General features: G+C 38.0%; 1 protein-coding gene across 3 annotated transcripts in view; it reads right to left on the bottom strand.

The window, feature by feature from the left end:
- The window catches only part of mrtfaa (myocardin related transcription factor Aa), a 40,867-nt gene extending 20,262 nt beyond the window's left edge, over positions 1-20,605 (bottom strand). For 2 of the 3 annotated variants that reach the window (XM_017720604.2, XM_017720602.2), the window contains exons 1-4: positions 20,492-20,605; positions 20,030-20,095; positions 2,310-2,365; positions 2,123-2,198 (exon numbers count right to left, since the gene is read on the bottom strand). In XM_017720604.2, the coding sequence (XP_017576093.1) occupies positions 2,123-2,198; positions 2,310-2,365; positions 20,030-20,036 (139 nt within the window). In that variant the 5' untranslated portion in view covers positions 20,037-20,095; positions 20,492-20,605. The remainder of the gene's footprint in view (positions 1-2,122; positions 2,199-2,309; positions 2,366-20,029; positions 20,096-20,491) is intronic. The other variant, XM_017720603.2, reaches the window with a different exon arrangement.
- Positions 20,606-22,794: the final 2,189 nt, after the last annotated feature.

Raw genomic sequence — 22,794 nt, forward strand, 5'->3', positions numbered from 1 at the left:
AAACAGGGTGCAACAAAAGATAACTGCCTTCCCTGCTGTCAACCACAAGATCCTTCTCTCTCTCCTCACCAAACTTGAAATCACTGGCTTTGCATGGAAGGGCTTCAATGGAAGGGCACTCTTATCAGGCAACATGGAGAAGGTCCACATCTCGGCATGTCTGGCTGGCACTTCTTCATGGATGGAAGCTCGCCACTTGAAGCTGACATACCATTATCTCACCATCCCATTCGAGTCCTTGATCATTTCATCTGAAGATGCATGAAGCTTTGGTGTGGTTCTGATGATATTCTATTTTTTGCCTGCTTCATATTAGAAATGATGCTTCATAACAGTTTTACAAGTGGGTCAAGTGTTTATGGACCCTTATGTCAAACCAGTGTCATTTTATTTTATGAAACTTGTGAATACTGACAAAAGCTGTTTATATATACACTCAATAATTGCTTTCTACATTTGTTATTCAATGCTTATTCATGCATCATGATGACCCTAAGTAGGTGAGCTTTAAACAAAGTGTTATCAGACTATAATTGCTTATAACAATAGTTCAGTCATCATTTAAAACCTACTCTTCACTTTGATGAACATGAAGCTGGAAGTTGAAATTAATTACACTGAAAGGATTAGCATCTACTGATTTAAAAAAAGGCAGTGTTATGATTATTCATAATCATTTTATGTAATGACAATTTTGTGAGGAAGCTTTTAGAGGCATTAAACACTTCAGATGTCTGGTCTTATCATCACTCTTGTGGACAATTCTCATGTGGAAAGTTTCACTTTTTCAACATTACACTACTCTAAAAGACTTTGTACACAATTTTTTAGATTTTTTTTTAATTGTAAAGTAAACAGTGTACAACATTCTCATAGTCAGAACCTCATGGTCAGCAGAAGGCAGCATTTTAAAAGCACACATTAGACACATTCTGTCTTATTCCCTGCACACTACAGCAGCAGCTTTAGCAGTTTTGGGTATAATGTACATAATCATGGATTTAGCAGCTTTGGCTTTAGCGTGTGTTCTAAAGTACCTGTAGGCTGAAGGTGCTGAGGTACAGAATATGAAGCTCAATGCTTTATTGAGAATCCCTTAGCTCAGGGATGAGAGAGAGGGGGGGAGAATGGAGAGAGAGAGAGAGAGAGAGAGAGAGAGAGAGAGATTAGGAAGTGCTGGCAATATTCTAAATGAAGCCCTCATTTTGTCCATGGGCAAATGACATACATGTTAGTGGCATTAGCAGCTTCCTGAGCTCTTTTCACACAATGGCTTATTCAGATGTCAGTGTGTGGACATGTGTGTGGTATATGACTGTCACTAACTCGCCACCACATCAGTGTCACTGCAGTGCTGAGAATGATCCACCACAAAAAATATACCTGTGGTAGCCCTGTGAGGGGTCCTGACCATTTTAGAACAGGGTAAAAGAGGGCTAACAAAGTATGCAGAGAAACAGATAAACTACAGTCCGAAATTGCAGAACTACAAAGTGCACCTATACAGTAAGTCGAACATGGTAAAACTAACAATGAGTGTAGAAACAAGGAGGTGTAGTTTACAAAGTGGCCAGTGGTCAGTTTATACAATCAGTGTTTGGAACATACAGGCACTTTTGCATTTGAGAATAAAACTATGTCCACTCTATGGAAATCACATGGTTTTTATGTTCACGTTTTGTGTTCATATGATGAAAATGTTAACAGATTTATTGAAAGCAAAAAAAAAAAATTCTGATCTTCTTTTATCCACTCATATAACTCACAGAGCAAAATGTGTTGCTTTTTAAATGGAGAATTATTTTTAGGATTACATTTGAGCAAACGAGACGTAAATGTATAAAAAAAATGCAATTAATCAGAATGAATAGGTTTTTAAATAGTTTTAATAGTTATAATAGATTGACAGCCCTAATTCTTATATTAGAGTAATTAGCTTTGATATCTCATCTGTAGAACTGTCTGGTTCTACTATCTCTTAACTTGTGTTGTGTCTAAGTGCTTATTGATGTTTATGGATCTTAAGAAGAGGCTGTGTTGGTTGCCTGAGACTCTTAATGCTAATACTAACGTTAGTGCAGTGTCAGTATTGAGGCAGTAGGGGGCGTCGTAAGAGACTCACCCTCCAGAATGTGCATCTTGACCAGCTCCGAGCGCGTTGGACGACTGCGGATCTTGCGTTTCAGATAGTCCTCTGTCTGCAGTAAGAAAAAGAGGAAGGTGAGCGTGAGAGAAAATGAAAAGGGATGGACCAGATGAGTTTTGCTGGAAATGCTTGATCGTTGAAGTGCACCCAGAATGTTACTGACCCTAGCTCTCTCTAAACTGCGTCTCTGTTCATGGAAGGCAGCAGGACTCTTCAATGCTGAGAGAGAGAGAGAGAGAGAGAGAGAGAGAGTGAGAGTGTGAGAGAGAGAGAGAGAGAGAGAGAGAGAGAGAGAGAGAGACTTTCAGTTTGTTACACCAGTATGTTATGCCTTTGCATCATAATCATCAGATTATGCATCATCATCAGTATTGAAGGGACCACATCATTGGTATTGGCAGAAATACATTTTTGGGTAAGCCTGTGAAAACGAGGGTAGCCCACTTGGCAGATTTAATTTCCAAATACGTTGTTTCTATTTCTGCAAGGTCACAAAAACAGGCCATAGCCTTTGCTGACAGCAGTGCAGTCATCTTACCTAAACCAGTGAATCTATCTGCACACTATGTACACCAAAGGAAACCCCTCAGAGCCTTTTAGGCTTTCACAGAACTAAATCTAAATTTCCTGGAACTAAACCATGTTTTTCTGTATTTTCAGTTCATCTTCATTCAATAGAATCATGCTTGTATGTAAACTCTGCAAGTACTACAACACTACTCTTGTTTCAATGTTAAATGTTAGATGGAAATAAAAGGGTTAAACAATCAGAAATGTTTTTTCTCTGTAGCATCTAGATAGACAGAGCTAAGGAGGCTCTCTTATTGGTTAGGATTTTAACAGCTGAAGAGATGGCCTAACATATTAGATTAACCATCAGCACAACTACAAACTGACACAGGAATCAACCAAACATGTATGGATTTCCAATAAGCGGGACCACTTCTGTAAGAAAACAGAAGTTTTTGGTGTTTTTTTTTCTCTCTGTTCACAGACTGAGTTTCCTTAGGAACTCAGTCTGGGGGGGTATTTTTCTCTTCCCTCACCCAATGTATTCTGTTTCTCTTTTCCATTATATGCATTTCGTTGCTTGTACTTCGGCTTAAGCAATGACAATAAATTGAATCCAATCCAATCCAATCCAAAACACTGGAAGATCTAGATAAGTGAATGACTGTGAACATGAGCTGTGCAGCAGCAGCAGCTTTATACCAGTCCTTTCTACTGAAACAGTCACTTTGAAACTGCTACAAGGCAAAATATGCCAATATATCTGTCACACACTTGAAGTAAACATGTAAAAGCTTTAAGTGTCTTTAAAATAATAATCTAGAACTGACAAAAATGTCCATGCGATTCATTGTTAGCTTAGCACTAAACACTAGTCACTTTTATTCTAATTTATTTATTTTTTCATTTCATTTTGCCTATATGAGTGTTCTGTTCTCCGGTCCATTCTCTGAAACTCCAGGCCTGCTTTTATATCATTTACACACATAGCACCGAGCTGTCCTGTGAGTGACTGACACAGGGCTACATGGAGAAAATGCTATCAGCAACAGTGTTTCCATCTTTAATCTACAGTTTAATGTGTAATTGTCATAATGGCTTTTCCCACCCAGTTGACTTTTACAGACGTCAACGCAGATATGATTTTAATGCACTGAAACTTTCACTCAGATGCATTTTTATTAAACGCTAACAGAAAGAAGATAAAATAAACATGTAATAACTGAGCAGTAACAAGTTAATGTTATAATTTTTATTTCAGCTAGTGTGACACTGGGCAACAGCCTATTCTGCTAAAGTTCGATCGACTTACAGAGCTTCTCGGCAACAGCCCTGTGTGATAGAGTTTGAGGTTGTGCTTTAACTCAGAGCTTCCATAGTTAAAAGGCGTGAACAAATCACAGCAGCAACCATAACGTCTTATGTGAAAGACACTGCAAGTTTTGTTTTCAAAACTGTGACATCACTTTTTTCTGTAGAACTACAAAACTCAGTGTATAAATGCTTTAGGCTTTATTGCCCCCTTCTGTTTCAAATGGAAACTGCATTAGATATACTGAATGTGTTACTGAAAAAATATCTATGGTTTTATTGATCATTTCATCCCAATTTATTGGCCTATTTAGAAGTGCTTATAATCCAAGCCATATACATAAATGTAAAAAATTCTGTTTTAAATGCACAAAAAACAAAGAATCTCTGAAAATATCCATTGGTCTATTTGTATCAGCATTGTGTGATTATTAGATAACTACACATATGCATACATGGAGGGCTGGAAGGTAAAAGTCTAAAAAAGTACATTAAAAACAAAATGGACAGCTATTATTTGCCTTAAAAATGGATTTATTGTTAGCAGTGCCTGAGCAGTGGTTGTATCTCTCACACTGCGTCTCCAAGTTCACATCCCTGGTTAGCTTGCGAACCCTCATGCGCTGTGAGGTGATGAGGAGAATATCTGAAGAGAATGTCGCATTTCTTTGTTTAAATATCGCACATACATGTTTTAACAAATTACACTATGCAATTTTGTTAAAAGTGATGTGGTGTGTGTGCGCTGTTACAAATCAACTAGCAAAGCCTGAAATAATTATTCAAAAGTCAGAGGTGTGGGGTCAGTTTTGGCAGGAGGATTTTTGGTCCACGTCATACTCCTTTACATGTACAGACTCACAAAGGAGGTCAGACTCAATGTTTAGGTCGCACAGACAAAATCAACATTGTAGTGATGACGCTGCCTGAGAAGGGGTTTCAAAGCACAACTCAAGTTATGAAGTATTCTTCCCCACTTTGCATGCAATTACGCATTTTCACCAGAGAGGACTCCAAATCTCCAAGACATGCATATTGCAGGTTTAATTAGTTATGATTTGGGCTGTTCACAACATTTAAATGCAATCTGACCAATTCAGAGTGTCTTCTGACTTTTCATGTGTAATGCTGATAAAATAGTGGTAAAGCTTACAAAACAAACTTATTTGCGGCCAAAACCTCACCTAACTATTGTGAAAAATTGAGTGTGTTTATATGCACTTAATATTCTGATCAGAATCAGATTTCTGCAGCTATATAATCATTCAAATGGCCATGTACACACCATGCTGGGATCTACAAATCCGATTAAGAAATCTGATAAAGAGGATAAAGTGGATTTTAGCTCAGTACTCTCAGTATTTCTCTGTGCATATAAACTCTTACTCAGCTTTCATTCAGATTTCTCAGTTTAAAAGTGTGGAACAGACAGCTGTACTGGAAATAAGCAAGCACTGTTGCAGCAATAAACATTTGGAGCATTGCTGAAACCAAACACAAAATAAAGGATTTAAATAGTCTTCATCTTCTAGATGTACAACCCCAATTCCAGTGAAGTTGGGACATTGTGTAAAACATAAATAAAAGCAGAATATGATGATTTGCAAATCCTTTTCAACCTATATTCAATTGAATACACTACAAAGACAAGATATTTAATATTCAAACAGATAAACTTTATAGTTTTTTGCAAATATTCACCCATTTTGAATTTGATGCCTGCAACACGTTCCAAAGTAGTTGGGACAGGGGCATGTTTACCACTGTGTTACATCACCTTTCCTTTTAACAACACTCAATAAGTGTTTAGGAACTAAGGACACTAATTGTTGAAGCTTTGAAGGTGGAATTATTTCCCATTCTTGCTTGATGTACAACTTGCTTGACAATTGCTCAACAGTTCGGGGTCTCCGTTGTCGTGTTTTGCGCTTCATAATGTGCCACACATTTTCAATGGGAGACAGGTCTGGACTGCAGGCAGGACACTTTTCCACTTTGCGTCAGTCCATCTCAGATGAGCTCAGGCCCAGAGAAGCCGGCGGCGTTTCTGGGTGTTGTTGATATATGGCTTTCGCTTTGCATGGCAGAGTTTTAACTTGCACTTGTAGATGGAGCGACGAACTGTGTTCACTGACAGTGGTTTTCTGAAGTGTTCCTGAGCCCATGTGGTAATATCCATTACAGAATGATGTCGGTTTTTAATGCAGTGCCGCCTGAGGGATCGAAGGTCACGGGCATTCAATGTTGGTTTTCTGCCTTGCTGCTTACTTGCAGAGATTTCTCCAGATTCTCTGAATCTTTTGATGATATTATGGACTGTAGATGATGAAATCCCTAAATTCCTTGCAATTGCATGTTGAAAAACATTGTTCTCAGCAATGTTGTTCACAAAGTGGTGAACCTTGCTCCATCCTTGCTTGTGAATGACTAAGCCTTTCAGGGATGCTCCCTTTATACCCAGTCATGATACTCACCTGTTTCCAATTAACCTGTTCACCTGTGGAATGTTCCAAACAGATGTGTTTTGAGCATTCCTCAACTTTCCCAGTCTTTTGTTGCCCCTGTCCCAACTTCTTTGGAACGTGTTATAGGCATCAAATTCAAAATGAGTAAATATTTGCAAAAAACAATAAAGTTTATCCGTTTGAACATTAAATATCTTGTCTTTGTAGTGTATTCAATTGAATATAGGTTGAAAAGGATTTGCAAATCATTGTATTCTGTTTTTATTTATGTTTTACACTACATCCCAACTTCATTGGAATTGGGGTTGTAATTAATGCAGAATTTTGACAGCCACAAAGATTGATAATGTGTGCTAGTATGCCATGTATGCATCTCTGCACCACTGTGTAAGCACTACAGTGAGTGTGTATAGTGATGTATGTGACCTCACACAGACATCTGTCCATGGATTCCTGGAATGAGAGAAAAGGCCTAGCGGCTAATTCAGTCCACTCATGCATGGATGACCTTTGTGTGTGTGTTAAAACATATCACATGTAAGTTGTTCTACAATCTTTTAGAAATTGTTCTATTATCAGTAGAACTCTCTTTGGAGTTTTACAATATGTTAGCTTCTATTATGTCATCCCTAAGCTTTGTTACATCATCAGTAGAATTCTGTGATTCAATGTGATGTATAGCGTCCTTTTTTGTCAGTAATTTGTAGGTAGTTTGACCAGAGGAGGATATGTTCCACCTTGTGAGCCTTGGTTCCTCCCAAGCTTTCTTCCTCATCTCTGAGGGAGTTTTTCCTTACCACTGTCACCTCTGGCTTGCTCACTTAGGGGTTTTACATTCATGTTAAAACTTTGTCTTTGCTGGAATTCTGTGAAGCTGCATTGAGACAATATCAGTTGTTAAATTCAATATACAAATAAATTAGATTTTTTTTTTTAGTTTTTGATTTCAACCATCGTGCCAGTATTAAGTTCATTGTTATGTATGCTTGTTGTATTTGAACTCTGAAATTAAAAAAAAGTTTGAATTTAAAATGTCTACCTAAAAAAGAACCCAATAAGTTTTTTTGTTTTGTTTTTGTTTTTTTTGTTTTTATACATGGTATGTGTGTAGATCCAGCCAGGCTAGCTTTTCCATTGGTTAGGCCTTCAGGAGCCAAACTGAATGCCTAACATGTCTTTTAATTTGTTCTGACTTACAATAGCAGGGCCAATTTTGCGAGATCAAATTTCACTCTAGGCCTTCTGAAGGTTGTAGATCAGTTACTGACTGTGAATATGAAAGCACATCAGTCAGATACCAAAATGAAAAAACAACAGCAGCTTCATGTCAGTGATCTTTACTGAAACAGTTACTGCTGATACATACAAAATACTATTTATGTTAATATGTCTGTTATAAGCTGAAAAAAGGAATGACTTTTACATGCTTCAAATGTCCACACTTAATGTAGAATGACCAAAAAATGCTTCCCTGAATCAGTGTATGCTAAGCATTAACATACTACTAGAATCTCATAGGGGTGCTAATAAATGAGGTTGCCTCACTTTTGACTGATTTGACATTTATGGTCCAAACTGATGGCCTAGCTATGCTAGTTATGCTATATTCACATGTTTGCTTTGGAAAATAGCATCGATCCACACTTCATAACAGTATTCTGCCTGCAGTGGCACTGCAGCTCCCAAGTTATGGAATACTCTCCCACAGTCTATTCGGGATGGAACCTCTCTGTCTTCATTCAAATCTATTTTAAAGACTTAATTGTTTTCACTGTGTTATTGTTGTTTACATTTACGGCATTTGGTGGACGCTCTTATCCAGACTGACTTACAGTTTGATAATTTTTACACAAGTAGGCGAAGGTAGTGTTAGGAGTTTTGCCCAAGGACTCTTATTGGTATAGTGTAGGATGCTTACCCAGGTGGGGGACTGAACCCTAGTCTACAGCGTAGAAGGCAGAGGTGTTAACCACTACACCAACCGTTGTTCTGTTCATACGTGAATGGTTTACCTGTATTATCCTTCTGTTTAATATGTTATTGTTTAATATGTTGATGTTCTTTGATTGTAAAGCATCCTTGAGCATGGGAGAGGTGCTATATAAATAAAAGTGATGATGATGATGATGATTATAACATCATGATTCCATTGTTGAAGGAAATGTCTCAACTACATAATTTTCAGACCATGATTTTAAAAGTCAAAGGAAATTGCTTGAAGTGTGCAGCTCAAACGTTAGTAAAGCAAGCTGACCATGTATCATGCACCAGAAACATTTCCACTCCATTCACTTTTTGCATGGTCATCCCAGTTTTTGCACAGCCCTTCCTCAAATTCATGTGCATGACAAAGAGAAACACATTCTGCATTTTACCATGCACACAGCCCATTAACTGCTTTTTTTAGGCTTGTGCACCAGTTTTGTACATAATATGAGGCAGAATACATCCAATTTGAGCCTGGAACTGTCACAAGAGCCTCAGTACATCAGGCCCTCCATTGTGGTTCTACCATCTGTTAGATTTTAGTAGAAAGTTTACATGCCTTTACAGTAATAGTCACATAATACTGCCACAGGTCAACGGCACTCAGAGAGCCTATAGAAATGAGTTTACAGTTCACATCACCACACAAACACATTCACAGCGTGTGTGGCTCTGTACTTGGAAGCATGTGGGGTAGCAAGGTCAGAATGAAAAGCAGTGACAGAACTGACCAGAGGGATTTATAGAGGACATGAATATAGCCAGGACAACCTCAAATGTTTTCATTTGGCAGAAGATCACAGTAATAATTCAATTCAGTTTCATTTGTGGTCTAGCGATGGGATGGTATGACAGTTTTCAATCAGCTAGTGTCACAAGGCAGCTTTCCAGGAATGCAGGTGCATAATGAATGACCTGTTGACTCTTTGCTGTTGTGTGTAATGTCATTACTAACACTCAAAAAAGGTCTTATGCCTGCCCCACCTACAGGAAAATCAGGTGGATTTTGTGCTTCTCCTAGCACAAAAAAAAAAAAAATAAAATAATAATAATCTTCTTCTTTCGGCTGCTCCCTTTAGGGGTCGCCACAGCAGATCATCTGCCTCCATCTTGCCCTATCCATTGCCTCCTCTACTTTTACACCAACCATCTCCATGTCCACCTTCACTACATCCATAAACCTTCACTGAGGTCTACCTCTTCTCCTTCTGCCCGGCAGCTCCATCTCCAACATTCTTTGCCCAATATATCCACTATTCCTCCTCAACACATGTCCAAACCATCTCAACCTGGCCTCTCTGGCTTTATCTCCAAACTGCTCCACCTTCACTGTCCCTCTGATCTGCTCATTTCTAATCTTGTCCATCCTTGTCACTCCCAACGAAAATCTCAGCATCTTCATCCCCGCCACCTCCAGCTCAGCCTCCTGTCTTTTAGACAGAGCCACAGTCTCCAAACCATACATCATAGCAGGACGCACTACTGTCTTGTAAACCTTCCCTTTCACTCTTGCTGCTATCCTTCTGTCACACATCAGCCCTGACACCCGTCTCCACCCACTCCATCCTGCCTGCACCCTCTTCTTCACCTCTTTTCTATACTTTCCATTGCTCTGGATGGTTGACCCAAGATATTTGAAGTCATCCACCTTTACGACCTCTACTCCTTGCATCTTCACCTTTCCACCTGCCTCCCTCTCATTCACACGCATGTATTCCGTTTTGTCTCTACTGACCTTCATTCCTCTCCTCACCAGTGCAAACCTCCACCTCTCCAGATTCTCTTCCACCTGCTCTCTACTCTCACCACAGATTACAATGTCATCTGCAAACATCATGGTCCATGGAGCCTCCTGCCTGACCTCATCTGTCAACCTTTCCATCACCATTGCAAACAAGAAGGGGCTCAAAGCTGATCCCTGATGTACCCCTACCTTCACCTTGAAACCATTTGTCACTCCAACTGCACACCACACTGTCTCACTATCCTCATACATGTCCTGCACCACCCTAACATACTTTTCAGCTACACCTGACTTCCTCATACAGTACCACAGTTCCTCTCTTGGCACCCTATCATATGCCTTCTCTAGATCCACAAAGACACAATGTAGCTCCTTCTGACCTTCTCTGTACTTCTCTACCAACACTCTCAATGCAAAAATTGCATCTGTGGTACTCTTTCTGGGCATGAAACCAAACTGCTGCTCACTGATCTGAACCTCTCACCTTAGCCTTGCTTCAACAACTCTTTCCCATACCTTCATGGTGTGGCTCATCAACTTCATACCTCTGTAGTTACTGCAGCTCCGTACATCACCCTTGTTCTTAAAAATAAATTATTAATAATAATAATAATAATAATAATAATAATAATAATTCTTTAACACCTAGAAAGAGCTATAATCAAAATAAATTATACTGTCCCCAGCATCACAAATGTTTACTGTTTAGATCATAGCTATGCAAGCATTGCCATACATAGACACCAGTGCGTTGTGGTGAAGGTTTGCTGGTGCAGTTCACTTGCTGCTTTAAATCATTTAGCCTGTGTACTTCATATGCATTTTTTGTGTGCATGTTTTAATGTCCCCACACTGACCAAGGAGGTTCCCCTGTATCGACCGAGACAGCAGACAGGACTGACTTTCCCCTGTGGCTAAGAAGCTTCTCAGACTAGCCAAATGAGCAATGACACCATACTGTACCATTTCAGCTACAAGGCCAACCTGGCTCATTGGGGTGATTATAGATGAAGTGTCCATCTACTTTTGTGGCACGGCCACTTGAACTATGCCACACTGTAGGCGAGCTGGCCTGTTAGAGCTACGCTACACTGCTGGTCTGGGCTGGTCACTGAAGCCATTGCTGCTATTAGTTCTCTCAGGCAGAGAGAGATCTTCTCCCACAGCAAAAGGACTCTTTCTGGGCTACTAGACTTTCCTGGTCAACTGCTTGAGCTGCTTCAGTAGGAAGATGTCCTGGGCTGATTGCGGGTATAATGGTACACCGCAGCACTCAACCTGAGAGGGACACTTCCTCACAGCTAAAGACTCTTTCAGGGCCAGCTAAGTGACTCGATGTTGTGGTGTGGTGTGTATTGCTGAGTGTGCATTGCTATTATTTGTTACTTTTGTAAAGCTTCCATAAGTTTGTGAATGGCACTACATGAATTAACATTATTATTATTATTATTATTATTATTATTATTATTATTATTATTATTATTATTATACACATTTCTTGGAATAAAATCTGAATTATGTTCATTATTATCATTTACTATTAAAATTGGTAAATCCTAGTGTGAACCACAAGAATATTTACATAGCAGAGTCTGTGTGTGTGTGTGTGTGTGTGTGTGTGTGTGTGTGTGTGTGTGTCCTTGAGCTCCACTTTCACTCTCTTCCCTCTTTCACTTCCTGTACTTTCTTTCGACCCAACTGTGCAAACATCGGCATTTGTGTAAAAGGTCTCTCAGAAGATGAAGGCATTCTGATATTGAGATTCTACCAAATTATCAGTACCAGCAAAACTCACTGACATTTAGTAGCTTGTAGGCAACACAAAATAACAAAAACAGAAATAACATTAAAGATATAAATCATTGAAAACCTCATAGTTATCATGAGAATAACATTTTAACACAAAAATATGAATGAAGGCAAATGTTGAAATACAATAAAACAAGAGCTAATTAAGAGGAACCCACATAATAGTTTTTTGTGAAGATCTGCCAGCATGCTAGAATATTTATATAAATTAGGACTGTTATTTATGGAAGTCCATTCCAGCAAAGTAGTGGAGAAAAATCACCCATGGCCAATTTTATTCTCCTTCACTGGCAAAAGAATGTCAAAATATCAATGTAATATTTCTAAATAATAACTTCTTTATTCAAAATATTGACTTGAGAATCTTGACATGCCTTATATTCTCAATACATGAATGGAATTTCAGCATAGTCTGTTAAAATAATGAGTTATAGGCCACTGTTCCATCATAGGAAATAATATTCATGTTAAAATGAAAAAATAAAGAGTTCTCAATTACATTTCCATGTAAAATGACATCATGTCAAATAACGACTGTGTTTTGAAATAAATATGATAAAAGTTGTTAAAATGAACTTAAATTTTTGTACAACTAATTAGATATTTAATACTTTTTCTCTACAGCAGGCTCACACAGAGGTAGATCCCAAGGGGTCTTGAGCCTGTGCCATTTTGCCTGTTTGCATCACAGGTCAAGTTGTGTAATAACTTCATTTTATGCTGCTTAAGCTATTGTTGCGACACATTTTGTTGAGACACTGTTGTCTGGATTTGGGTTCCAAAAGCTTCATAGCATGATTTCCTATAGGGGCTTCCCCTCAGTAAGTCTGACCTGAAACGGATGCATGTGTGACGGCCCGCCACACATATTAGGGTCTCTTTACAAAGCCCAGTCAGAAATGTTCTGTTGTACAATAGAAAATAACCAAAAAAACAATCATTTGAGTGGCAATAAAAAATGACCATTATTGTAAAGATGGGGATTTGTTAGGCATTGCATATCTCACTGCTGTGGGATGACAAGTGTGGTGGGTGACACTTGTCTTAGAGTCGATAAAGTCTTAAATGAAACTGAAATTAAGAATAAGTCACCCTTATTAGTCCCACAACAGGGAAATTTCACCTCCGCATTTAACCCATCCGTGAAGCAAAACATCATATAAACTCTAGTGAACACACGCACACTAGGGGGCAGTGAGCACACTTGCCCGGAGAGGTGGGCAGCCCAATCTACAGTGCCCGGGGAGCAGTTGGGGGTTAGCTGTCTTGCTCAAGGACACCTCAGTCATGTGCTGTCAGCTCTGGGGATCGAACCAGCGACCTTCTGGTCACAAGGGGCATCATCCCTTTTTTAAGACGGATGCTAAAATGTCCAGTTCATTGCACTTTAGTTTTGTTTGCCACATGGTAACTATATATAATACAACTTACAGTTTTTTTTGGATTCTTTTAATTAAATGTGTTTATCAACTGTGTGAATATCATCACTTGCTTGGTAACAGACATAACAGTCGATTATGGAGTTCTATTGGGTGGATTCAGAGTTCCCAACTTGCGATAAGAAAATATGTTTTAAAATAAGATAGAGACATAATTTGCTTCAGTAAAATGAACTTGTGAAAAGTCTTATCTTGTCCTTGTCAGATCTTTCTGTACTACAATTCCAATCAGGGTTCAATTCCCTGCTTTGTAATACACATCATTATTATTTTACCACAGTGTAAAATGGAAATTATAAGTTTATTTAAATGCATTATCTTATCCAGATTTCTGAGCTCATGCCCTCCAAAATATGTGTGCCTGGGCCTGGCACAGTCTGTGAAAATTAAAGTGAAAATGATGCCTAGTCATTTTACTTTGGGCCTGTTGTGTAAAAAGCCCGTTTAAATTGAAAAACGACAAATGTTGTTTTAATGTTAATGAGTTCAACACAATCTGTCTAGTATTCAAAACATAAAATGATAAAATTAATTTGTGCCTGACCTAAAAATCTTTAAATTAAGTTAGCAAAAAAATCTGTTTTATATTTTATGTTCAATGAACTATATTGTACTTTAAGGTGAGTTAACCTGATAGATGCAGTGTAATAAGTTGACTTATAAGTTGACTTATTTTTTTTAGTATTTTTTTTTACAGTGTAAAAATATAATTTCACCCAATTCTATCTGATGGCTTTAGTCCCACTTTAGAAATAAACTTTAAAATTCCAGTTCTGTTTAATCTAAAACACATTAAGCAGAAGCACCAGCTAAATGTGGAACAGTTTTATACACTGTTGTGCACAACACGGGTGAGGACAGAGGTGTTAGGCTGCTTTCAGTCATCAGATATGCTGCTGATCTTCTCTGAAGCCTCTAAATGCTCAGGTCAATAGATCAAATCTAATCGCATCAGCCCATTTTCACTTCTGATCACAAACACACACACCAAAGTGGTTAATAAACAAAATGATCACCGCAACAGTTTGTCTAAACTGTATGCAAGATCATGCAAGAGACCATTATGCTGCTGTGACTTGCTCATCATGCCTTTAGAATCTGTCCATTAAGCTTCTGCAAAAATTTTATGAAATAAACACTCAGCTTATGTTTTAAATAGAAGAATATGATGAAAATCAAAACGCCCCTTTAGAGAAGAATCTCAATGATTTTCCTAAACTTCTGCATAACTTCATCATTAAAGTGGAAACAAAGTCATTCAGAGGGCTCTGATGTCAGTGCCATTCTGGAGAAACTTACAGAGCTGAAATTGTTCGCAGTGGTGGTGATAGGAACCAGACGTCCACCTCTGAAAGCTCCCTCACAGAAAGTTATAACATCAACTGGTTATGAACACCCTGCCTGATGTGTGAGATATTGTTCAACAATAGTTTTGAGAAGGTTTTAACCTAAAACTTTTTTTAAAGCTACTCATGCTAGAGGGGTACATGGAGGGCATTCTAAAGCGAAATAGTCCTTATATTTTTGAATTTAGTCCTGTATAACAATTTTTTTTCAGATTCACCACTGTTATACCATTATCTGAATACTCAGAAGACCTGTGTAGGTTCACTGGAGGTTTTGGATAGTCAATCAAATGGCTAGATTTGTGCTGTAGGCATCACACCCCTGGTTCCTATCAGCACCTCTTTTAAGAAATCGGAGTCAGTAAGTTTCTCTACAATGAATCATTTCTCACCAGAACACTGTTTCTTCTAGCTTAACGATTAAATAATGCAGATATTTTAAAAAAACTGTGGAATTCCCCTTTCACTACAGGCCCTCTGAGAGCCCCAAGGCTGAAGCTTTAGCATTAGTTAGAAAACATTGCTAAATTAGCCTAGTGAGCTACAGTAGCCCTAAATAATAGTTTTGTAGTTGGAGGGGTTAAGCACTGACATGAGCAATGGAGGTTTCAAAAAATGCTGTTCAATAATGGTGTGAAATGTGAATGGTGTGAACTAAGTGAGAAACTAAGGTGTTGGACAAAATGATTGGTAACACAATAAAAACTTTAAAGATTATACACTGTAAACATGGTCTTACTTTATATGAAGATGAGCAATTTAACTAGTTTGATTCAAATCAAATAAATGAAGAAACCATGAAAAAAAATAAAAACCAAACAGCACTGAAAAAACGGCATAATCCCTTTCAACTGTGTCAGTCTAATCTCTAATGGACTTGCTCATGTGGTTTCTGTATGATATACTCTTATCTATAAAAATGGACAAAAGCACATCACATGGCTAAAACATAGTAGCACCCATGTTTTGTCAGTATAAACCTCGATTTTGTCTGTAATTTCCTTTACATTGTTGTCACTTTCTGACATGAAAAGAACCTAAAATGCTGGCTGTGTAGATAAAGGATATTTATCCACTGTAAATGTCATCATATAATGTAACTATGGAATTGATCATGTCACAAATTATGTACTATGAATCAAATTTATAGTAAAATAATAACTAATGAATGAATGATTCTAGACATCTGAGACGGAAGTGGCTTCAAGCAACATTACCATCATGTCCAGCACCTAAAATATATTAAAATAAACAAATAAATAAATAAATCTTTCCTTCGCTTAGTTTCACTGAGTGCAGGAAAAAGTGCACTGCGGTTATAAATACAGCTGTATGCAGTCTTACCACATGCAGAACGTATCTTCAGAAGAAGTATAAATATCCAGCAAGGGTGACTGTACTTAATATAGCACTCACTGTATATGTGTGTGTTTGTGTGTGCATGTGTGTGTTTGCCTGCAGACTTGATCAGTTTACCCTAAACCCAAGCTTGACTAGTCATGCACTTTCTAGAAAAGTCCTGCACAATGCGCTTAGAAGAAAATGGAATAGTGCAAACACCCATCGCTGAGCAGACTAAAACTACAAAGAGAAAGTTTGTGAACACCCAGCTAACAATGCCTCAAAAGTTAAAGCAGTGGCCAAATACTTCAGAACACCATGGAATACTGCGGAATATTTGCGGAGCAAATGTTTTTGACAACTCTATTGAGTTTATATAGTGATGTCTGGTGTCACTACAAGGCTGATATTCCAACTTGTGGTTTAAGGTGTTGCTTGCAAGTTGTTAGGTGGTCGGTAAGGTGTTGCTAGCTATCCCAGGTGGTTGTCAAGATGTTTTTAGGCCATTTGGGTATCCTAGGTGGTTGCTAAGATGTTGCTAGGCTGTTGCTATATAAGCCCAGGGGGTGACTAAGATGTCATAAGACCATGTTATGCTATCCCACATGATATGTTTAAAATCACATAAACTGCTTTCTAAACATTTTAATGGCAAAACTTGAGCCTCATATAAAAGACTATTTAATAATATAATGATAATTACATTATTAGAATAATTAAACAGTGGATTTTATTAGTGGTGGTACTGGTCCCTGGCTTGGCTGTTGGGAGCTTCTGCTCTTTACCTGTAGACCCTGTTCTCTTGGTTTGGGGACTTTAATTACATAATCAAGCCTTTACTGCCCAATAACTAAATTTAGCATGAAAAGAAATGAATTAAATCTGTTACAATTTTGGTATATATGTGTATACTGTGGATGAATGTGGAATACATAGACCAAAGCAAAAAATGCCTTAATATGTTAACTAATTCTTAAAATAAATTATATTTAAATCATAATAGAATATCTCCTCTATTACTTACAAACACATCTAGTATAGAATCTGTAAATCTTTTTAAAATCAGGCTAGAATCTGCACTTTACACATAATTTCACAGCCTCTTTTAATGGGCTACAAGTGAGAAATAATATGAATATAAAATGCTGCCACGTTATCGCTGATGATCTATCGCATTAATAATGCTCTACTGTCTGAATTGGGCGTCCCCATTTGTTTCCCCGTCTGTAGCAACAAGTCATCTTTAAGACAGATTTCCTCCTCAACCATTAGTCGAGGCAGTTTAAAAAAGTAGCTACTCAGTCGAAAAGCAGTTAACTGTTTAACTGTATCAATAGTGGAATTCCAGAATCTATTATTAATACATTATTATAATATTCAACTGTATGCATTCATTCTCTACCTATTTTCAAACGTTTATCTTTTGCCTATATTCCACTACTTTGGAACTGTGGTCAAATTTGAGATTTTACCAAATTATTATGAGGTCAGAATTTATACCCTTATTAGGAATGTTTATAAGACACATTAATACAACAAACTGAAAGTTAAAAATGCTTACATAAAAATTGTCTGAGTGATTTACTAACAGAGTCAGTGCAGTTAAAACCGAACAGATCTAACAAGGCCTGGTCCAGGGTCAGTTCTGCTTTTTTAGTTCATGGTTAGTGAGTTTTGACACAAGGAAACCTGACTTCACCCCTACACAGTCTCCACACGAACACAAGGCCCACACTGCTCAGGGAATGAGTTAAATGACCCAAAGAACATGATGAGATAGATAGAAGGCTTAACATTCATCACAGAAAAATGTACCGTCCCTGTCAAAAGCTTGACATGCCTGATTGAACATATGTGTTTTTATAATCTCTTGAAATGTTAAAATAAATGAATAAGTAAAAAAGTATGTGTAGTTGTCTGCCAGCTATCAAATGTTTGGTGAAAATGTGTACACAGTCTTCATAGCCAACATGCTTCTGTAAATTGTATTTCACAATTTTTATGAGTTTAATATAATAAAAAAAATAAATAATAATAATGCAGTATAAAATGTGTCATAACGTCTGTACAGGCTACGTTTCATGTTTTGTTTTGTTCTTTTTCTCCAGCACAATTATTGTGGGTGCTCATAAAGCTGAAGAATTAAAGAATTTAATTCATATACCTTGGATATACTTTCAATATTTTTGTAAATGCTTTGAATATACTGTGCATTTTTCTTCACTCCTTAATTCAATATGTGTTGTTTTTATATCTTTTGATATGTTTTGATATCTTAATATCAAATGCTAAATTTGGCAAAATAGTAAAAATAAGGGAAACCCTTCATGACTGTACATATGGGGCCAGAAATTACAATGCATGTGAGTAACAAAGGCTTTTATACTGCCCAACACTGTGCACTGTTAAAACCTTTTAATGCTGAGGCTAAAAAACAGCCACTTCTGTACTGCTTTAATTACACAGGCTGATTTATTTTATTATGCCCACTGTGGAGATGCATGAATTACTCTGGGGCAGATTTTAATAAGTTAAAGAGAAAAGACTCTGAATAGATTGTTGACAACACTAGACAAGTTAGGGTTGAAAAGCTACTCAAGGCTAGAGTACTCCGGTACTGCATGTGTTCCAACATGGCCGACATATGGCAAAGACGGCTAATCGGAAACGACGCATTTCAAACCTCTCGTCTTGCTAAAGCTGACAAGCGCTAGCCACCTACGTCAGACCGGATTGCGAGTCCGTTCTCCAGCAGGCCCTCTACCCCATCACTGCTAACGCAAGACGATTTCACATTAACCTCGTCCTAAACGGTAGCCCCCTTAAGCTGACAGCCCTCAATAGACGTCCTGTGCTTGGGTCGTTCAGCCATGAAAACCCATCCAACAGATCAGGCCCAAGCAATTAGGCATGAACACATTATTTGTATTAGCATACGGTGCTGTAAACAGAGTCCAGTTTAGCATTTCTTGTAGACAAGATATAATGCACACAGAAAAAAATAGTACTGCATTGAAACTAGTTGATTCAAATGTGGACAAAATTTCCACATGAATAAATTACTATGAATACAATTTTGTCTTTCGCTTCATTTCCTTTTGGCAGTAGTACTACAGATGTAATACTTTATATTAATGTGGAAATGGTGTAAACATTTCAACCCAATTATTTTTTTTCCGGAGAAAACTCAAAAACGAAATTTCTTTTTTTGTGATATTATTCCCCTGGACTCAGAAAGACAGTATGACCTAAAATAGAGGTTTGCTTGGATTTATTGGGTAAAGTCTAGCTTTTCCCCTACAATGAATAAACACTGACATCTGGGTTTACTTGTTTAGGGTTAACTCCAGCCAAACACAGGGAATCGTCCAATGAAACCCAGTATGCAAGTGACCTAATTTGCCCTTATATTCATGTTTTTCAGGGTCAGCAGAACAAGAGCTGCAACAGTGCAGGTTTATGCAGTGAAGTAGTTTTGATTTGAATGGGCAGGTATTTACTCTGAAACAGCGGAAAGAGCAACCCACAGAGCAAAGGAAGTGAGTTTTACTCAATCTTACGATCTACAAACCAAACCGGAGCTAGAGAGACAGGATGAGCTCCAAAGCCTGAATCTGCCATTTTTACCACTAGCATGCAGGCATTTACCTCAGTGTAGATAAGGATGTAGCTTTTATTGCTACAGCTTCAAAAACATCTATACAGAAATACAGTGGATTACTAAATTTGAATATCACACATTCAGAAGTTACTCAAAAAAAAAAAACAAAGATGAAAAACCCAGATAAGTTAAGGGCCTAGAATAGAACCTTGAGGCACTAATTTTCTCTGTACTGCCAGCAGTACACTACAGGACTGTGCAGGACTTGCACAGGAACTTGTGGACAGTGTGGTAGTTCATGTTTAAAAGAAAAATGCGTTGTGGTACTTACGTGGCATGATCCCCTGGCTGACCAGTTCCTCCCGAGTGCGTCTCTGCTGAAGTTTCAGCTGGAGCACTGCAATAAACAGGGTAAGAAGCAATTAACTACACTAAGCAGCAATAACATCATGTTACTCAACATGGCGCATGTAGGTTTAGGCATTATTGATGCATCCCAAAGTTGAAATGCAATTACACTGTTGAAATACTGATGTCCATAGTTTGAGTAAAGTACCTACAGTAGAGAAATGTTTGCAGCCATTACATGTCAATCACGAACACTTGCTCAGCAACAGAAGCTTGATATGTTGCAAGAATTAAACCCATTAACATTTATAAAACTCCTCAGACTTTCTGAAATGTATGTTCAACCACAGCTAGAATTTCCTAGCTCTAGTCACAATTCAGTTCTTAAGCCTTGTAATTGTGCAATCATGACACGTCAAGCCTCCAGAAGGAGGGAGATTTTTACCTTACATTGAGCTCAGAGAAACACTCCATTCAGACGCAGCAGCTGGTTAGCAGCTCTAACTCTCTCCCATGCCTCATGCCCCTCTTCCTACACAGTTTTTGAAAGCAAGAGAGAATATATCATACAGGCAGAGAGAGAGAGAAAGAGAGAGAGTGTGTTCACATACTTCCTCTTCCTGTTTCTATGCTCTTTTTAAGAACTGAGGATGAAATGAGCATGTTAGAGGTTTCAACAGCTTGCTAGCACAGAGTGATGTTTCCACATTGTGCTAGCAGCAGAAGTTATCACTAAGTAACTAAGCTGCAAACAAGAAGTAAGTCTCAAGTCTGGACACTCAAGGCAGTCAAATCACGATTCAAGTCCCGATTCAGTACAGGCAAGTCTCAAGTCAAGTCCAGAGTCCTAAATAAGTCAGTAGCCATTCTTCAACACATTCAATGCCATTTCAACACTGAAGCTTAAAAACAGCCTGTAATATAGCTTATTAAATGACAACATTTTAGCAGTAAACAGTTGTATGTTAAAGTTTTTTTTTACTCATCCAAATAAATGACTAAATCCATGGTACACAGAAAACCATGACAGACAAAACAGTATAAACAAAGAGAAGTGCAACTACATGAAAATAATTTTCTTTAATAAAAAAACAACTGCTAGTTTAAATTGAGTTTAGACAACAAACAACAGAAACAAAAACAACCATACTGAATAAAGTTTACAGAACATACCACAATATACTGGTGAATTTGCAAAGCTGAAGTTGGATTCTTATTCAAATTTTTAATTCCACCTTAAATGGGGCAACATTCAGGAGACAGAATGTAACTACTGCCCCATGTAAGGTGGGCAGGTAGATCTGAATATGCTAGCCAGCAAATAGCGCATTTGAAGCTAGTGAATAACAGTCAGCTTCAGCTTTGCAGAGAAATTTGGGCTAGTTTTAACTTTATAAGCCAATAAATTCACTCAAACAGAGAAAACAAGTTAAGTTCAACTGGAAAGTTTATCTAGTAAGACTAGAGTTTAGGTGCTGATTGAAGACTTACTGATGCTACTGATTCTTTGCTTGTTTCTTTCTCATGGAGGCAAACTTGAATACTCACGTGTCGCTGAGCAGAGCATAAGCAAAGTAAACAATGTTGATGACTTTGCCGTATATCAAATATACATTTGTTGTAGTTCTAGCCTGCCTAGGCCAGGCCACAAATCCATTCACATGAAAAGTAACAGACTGTAGAGAGTCATGTCTGCAGCCAGACACCTCTTGACACTTCTTTCACTGTAGGTCTCGAGTCTTTTCGAGTCATAAGGCCCAAGGCCAAGTCTAACTCTGAGTCACTGAGTCAAAGTTAAGTTATTATTGTTTTGAGTTGAGATTCAGATCATCAAGTTTGTTCAGATTCATGTCTGACGTCACATGACTCGAGGCAACATCTCTGCTAAGCAGTACCTTGGAGTAGAAACATTAATCTAGGTTAACTTTGGGAGATGCACAGTGAGAATGAGATACATAGTTTCAACTTGAACCAGGCAGTGCTAAGTCCATTAGGACTAGGACCATGGCCTGATCTACCGCATGGGTCATTTGGGGGCATCCAATGGTTCCTCTAAAAATGTATGGTTATGCATGATTTGAATCTGTTAACATAACACTTTTTGAAACACGCTATTTTAAATCTATTCATGCACTACAAGAGTCAGCCTGATAAGCCATAAAAAACTAAACTAACTAGACAGTCCCATCTATATGGGTAAAGCACAAACAGGATCATTCTGGCATCTAATTTTGGTATTTTATAGTGATATCTGACCTATCTTCACAAGGTTTTAGCTGCATGGTCTTAGGTTATTATCAGTAGATTTGTGGGGATAGAGCACTAAAGCTGTAATGCCCAGGAGCATGGCGGGATCTTGATCTGGCACTGTCATTAGGTCATTCCATGTAGATCACATGATGCTTATTATGAAACAGTGCTTATTATAACAACCACCACAAACATGAATCACCACAGTGCATACAACTGATGCTGAGCTCTAGACAAAAGCAATATAAAGAGCAGCACCAATGACATCATCAAAACTGGAAGGAAGGATCCCATAGAGACACTACCTGAAATTAGCATTGTGGTAGGGGAAGGTTTTTCCTAAAGTTCTGACTGAGTTTTGACATTTTGGCTCCACAGCCAGACGATCCAGTAGCGGGACTCTACAATATAGTTGTCTAAAATACCATTACTGGGGCTAAAGGGCCGAGCCCAAACCCTGAAAAATAGTTCCAGACCATTATCCCTACTCCACCAAAC

This window comes from Pygocentrus nattereri, chromosome 1 (genome assembly GCF_015220715.1).
Source record: "Pygocentrus nattereri isolate fPygNat1 chromosome 1, fPygNat1.pri, whole genome shotgun sequence".
NCBI lineage: Eukaryota > Metazoa > Chordata > Actinopteri > Characiformes > Serrasalmidae > Pygocentrus > Pygocentrus nattereri.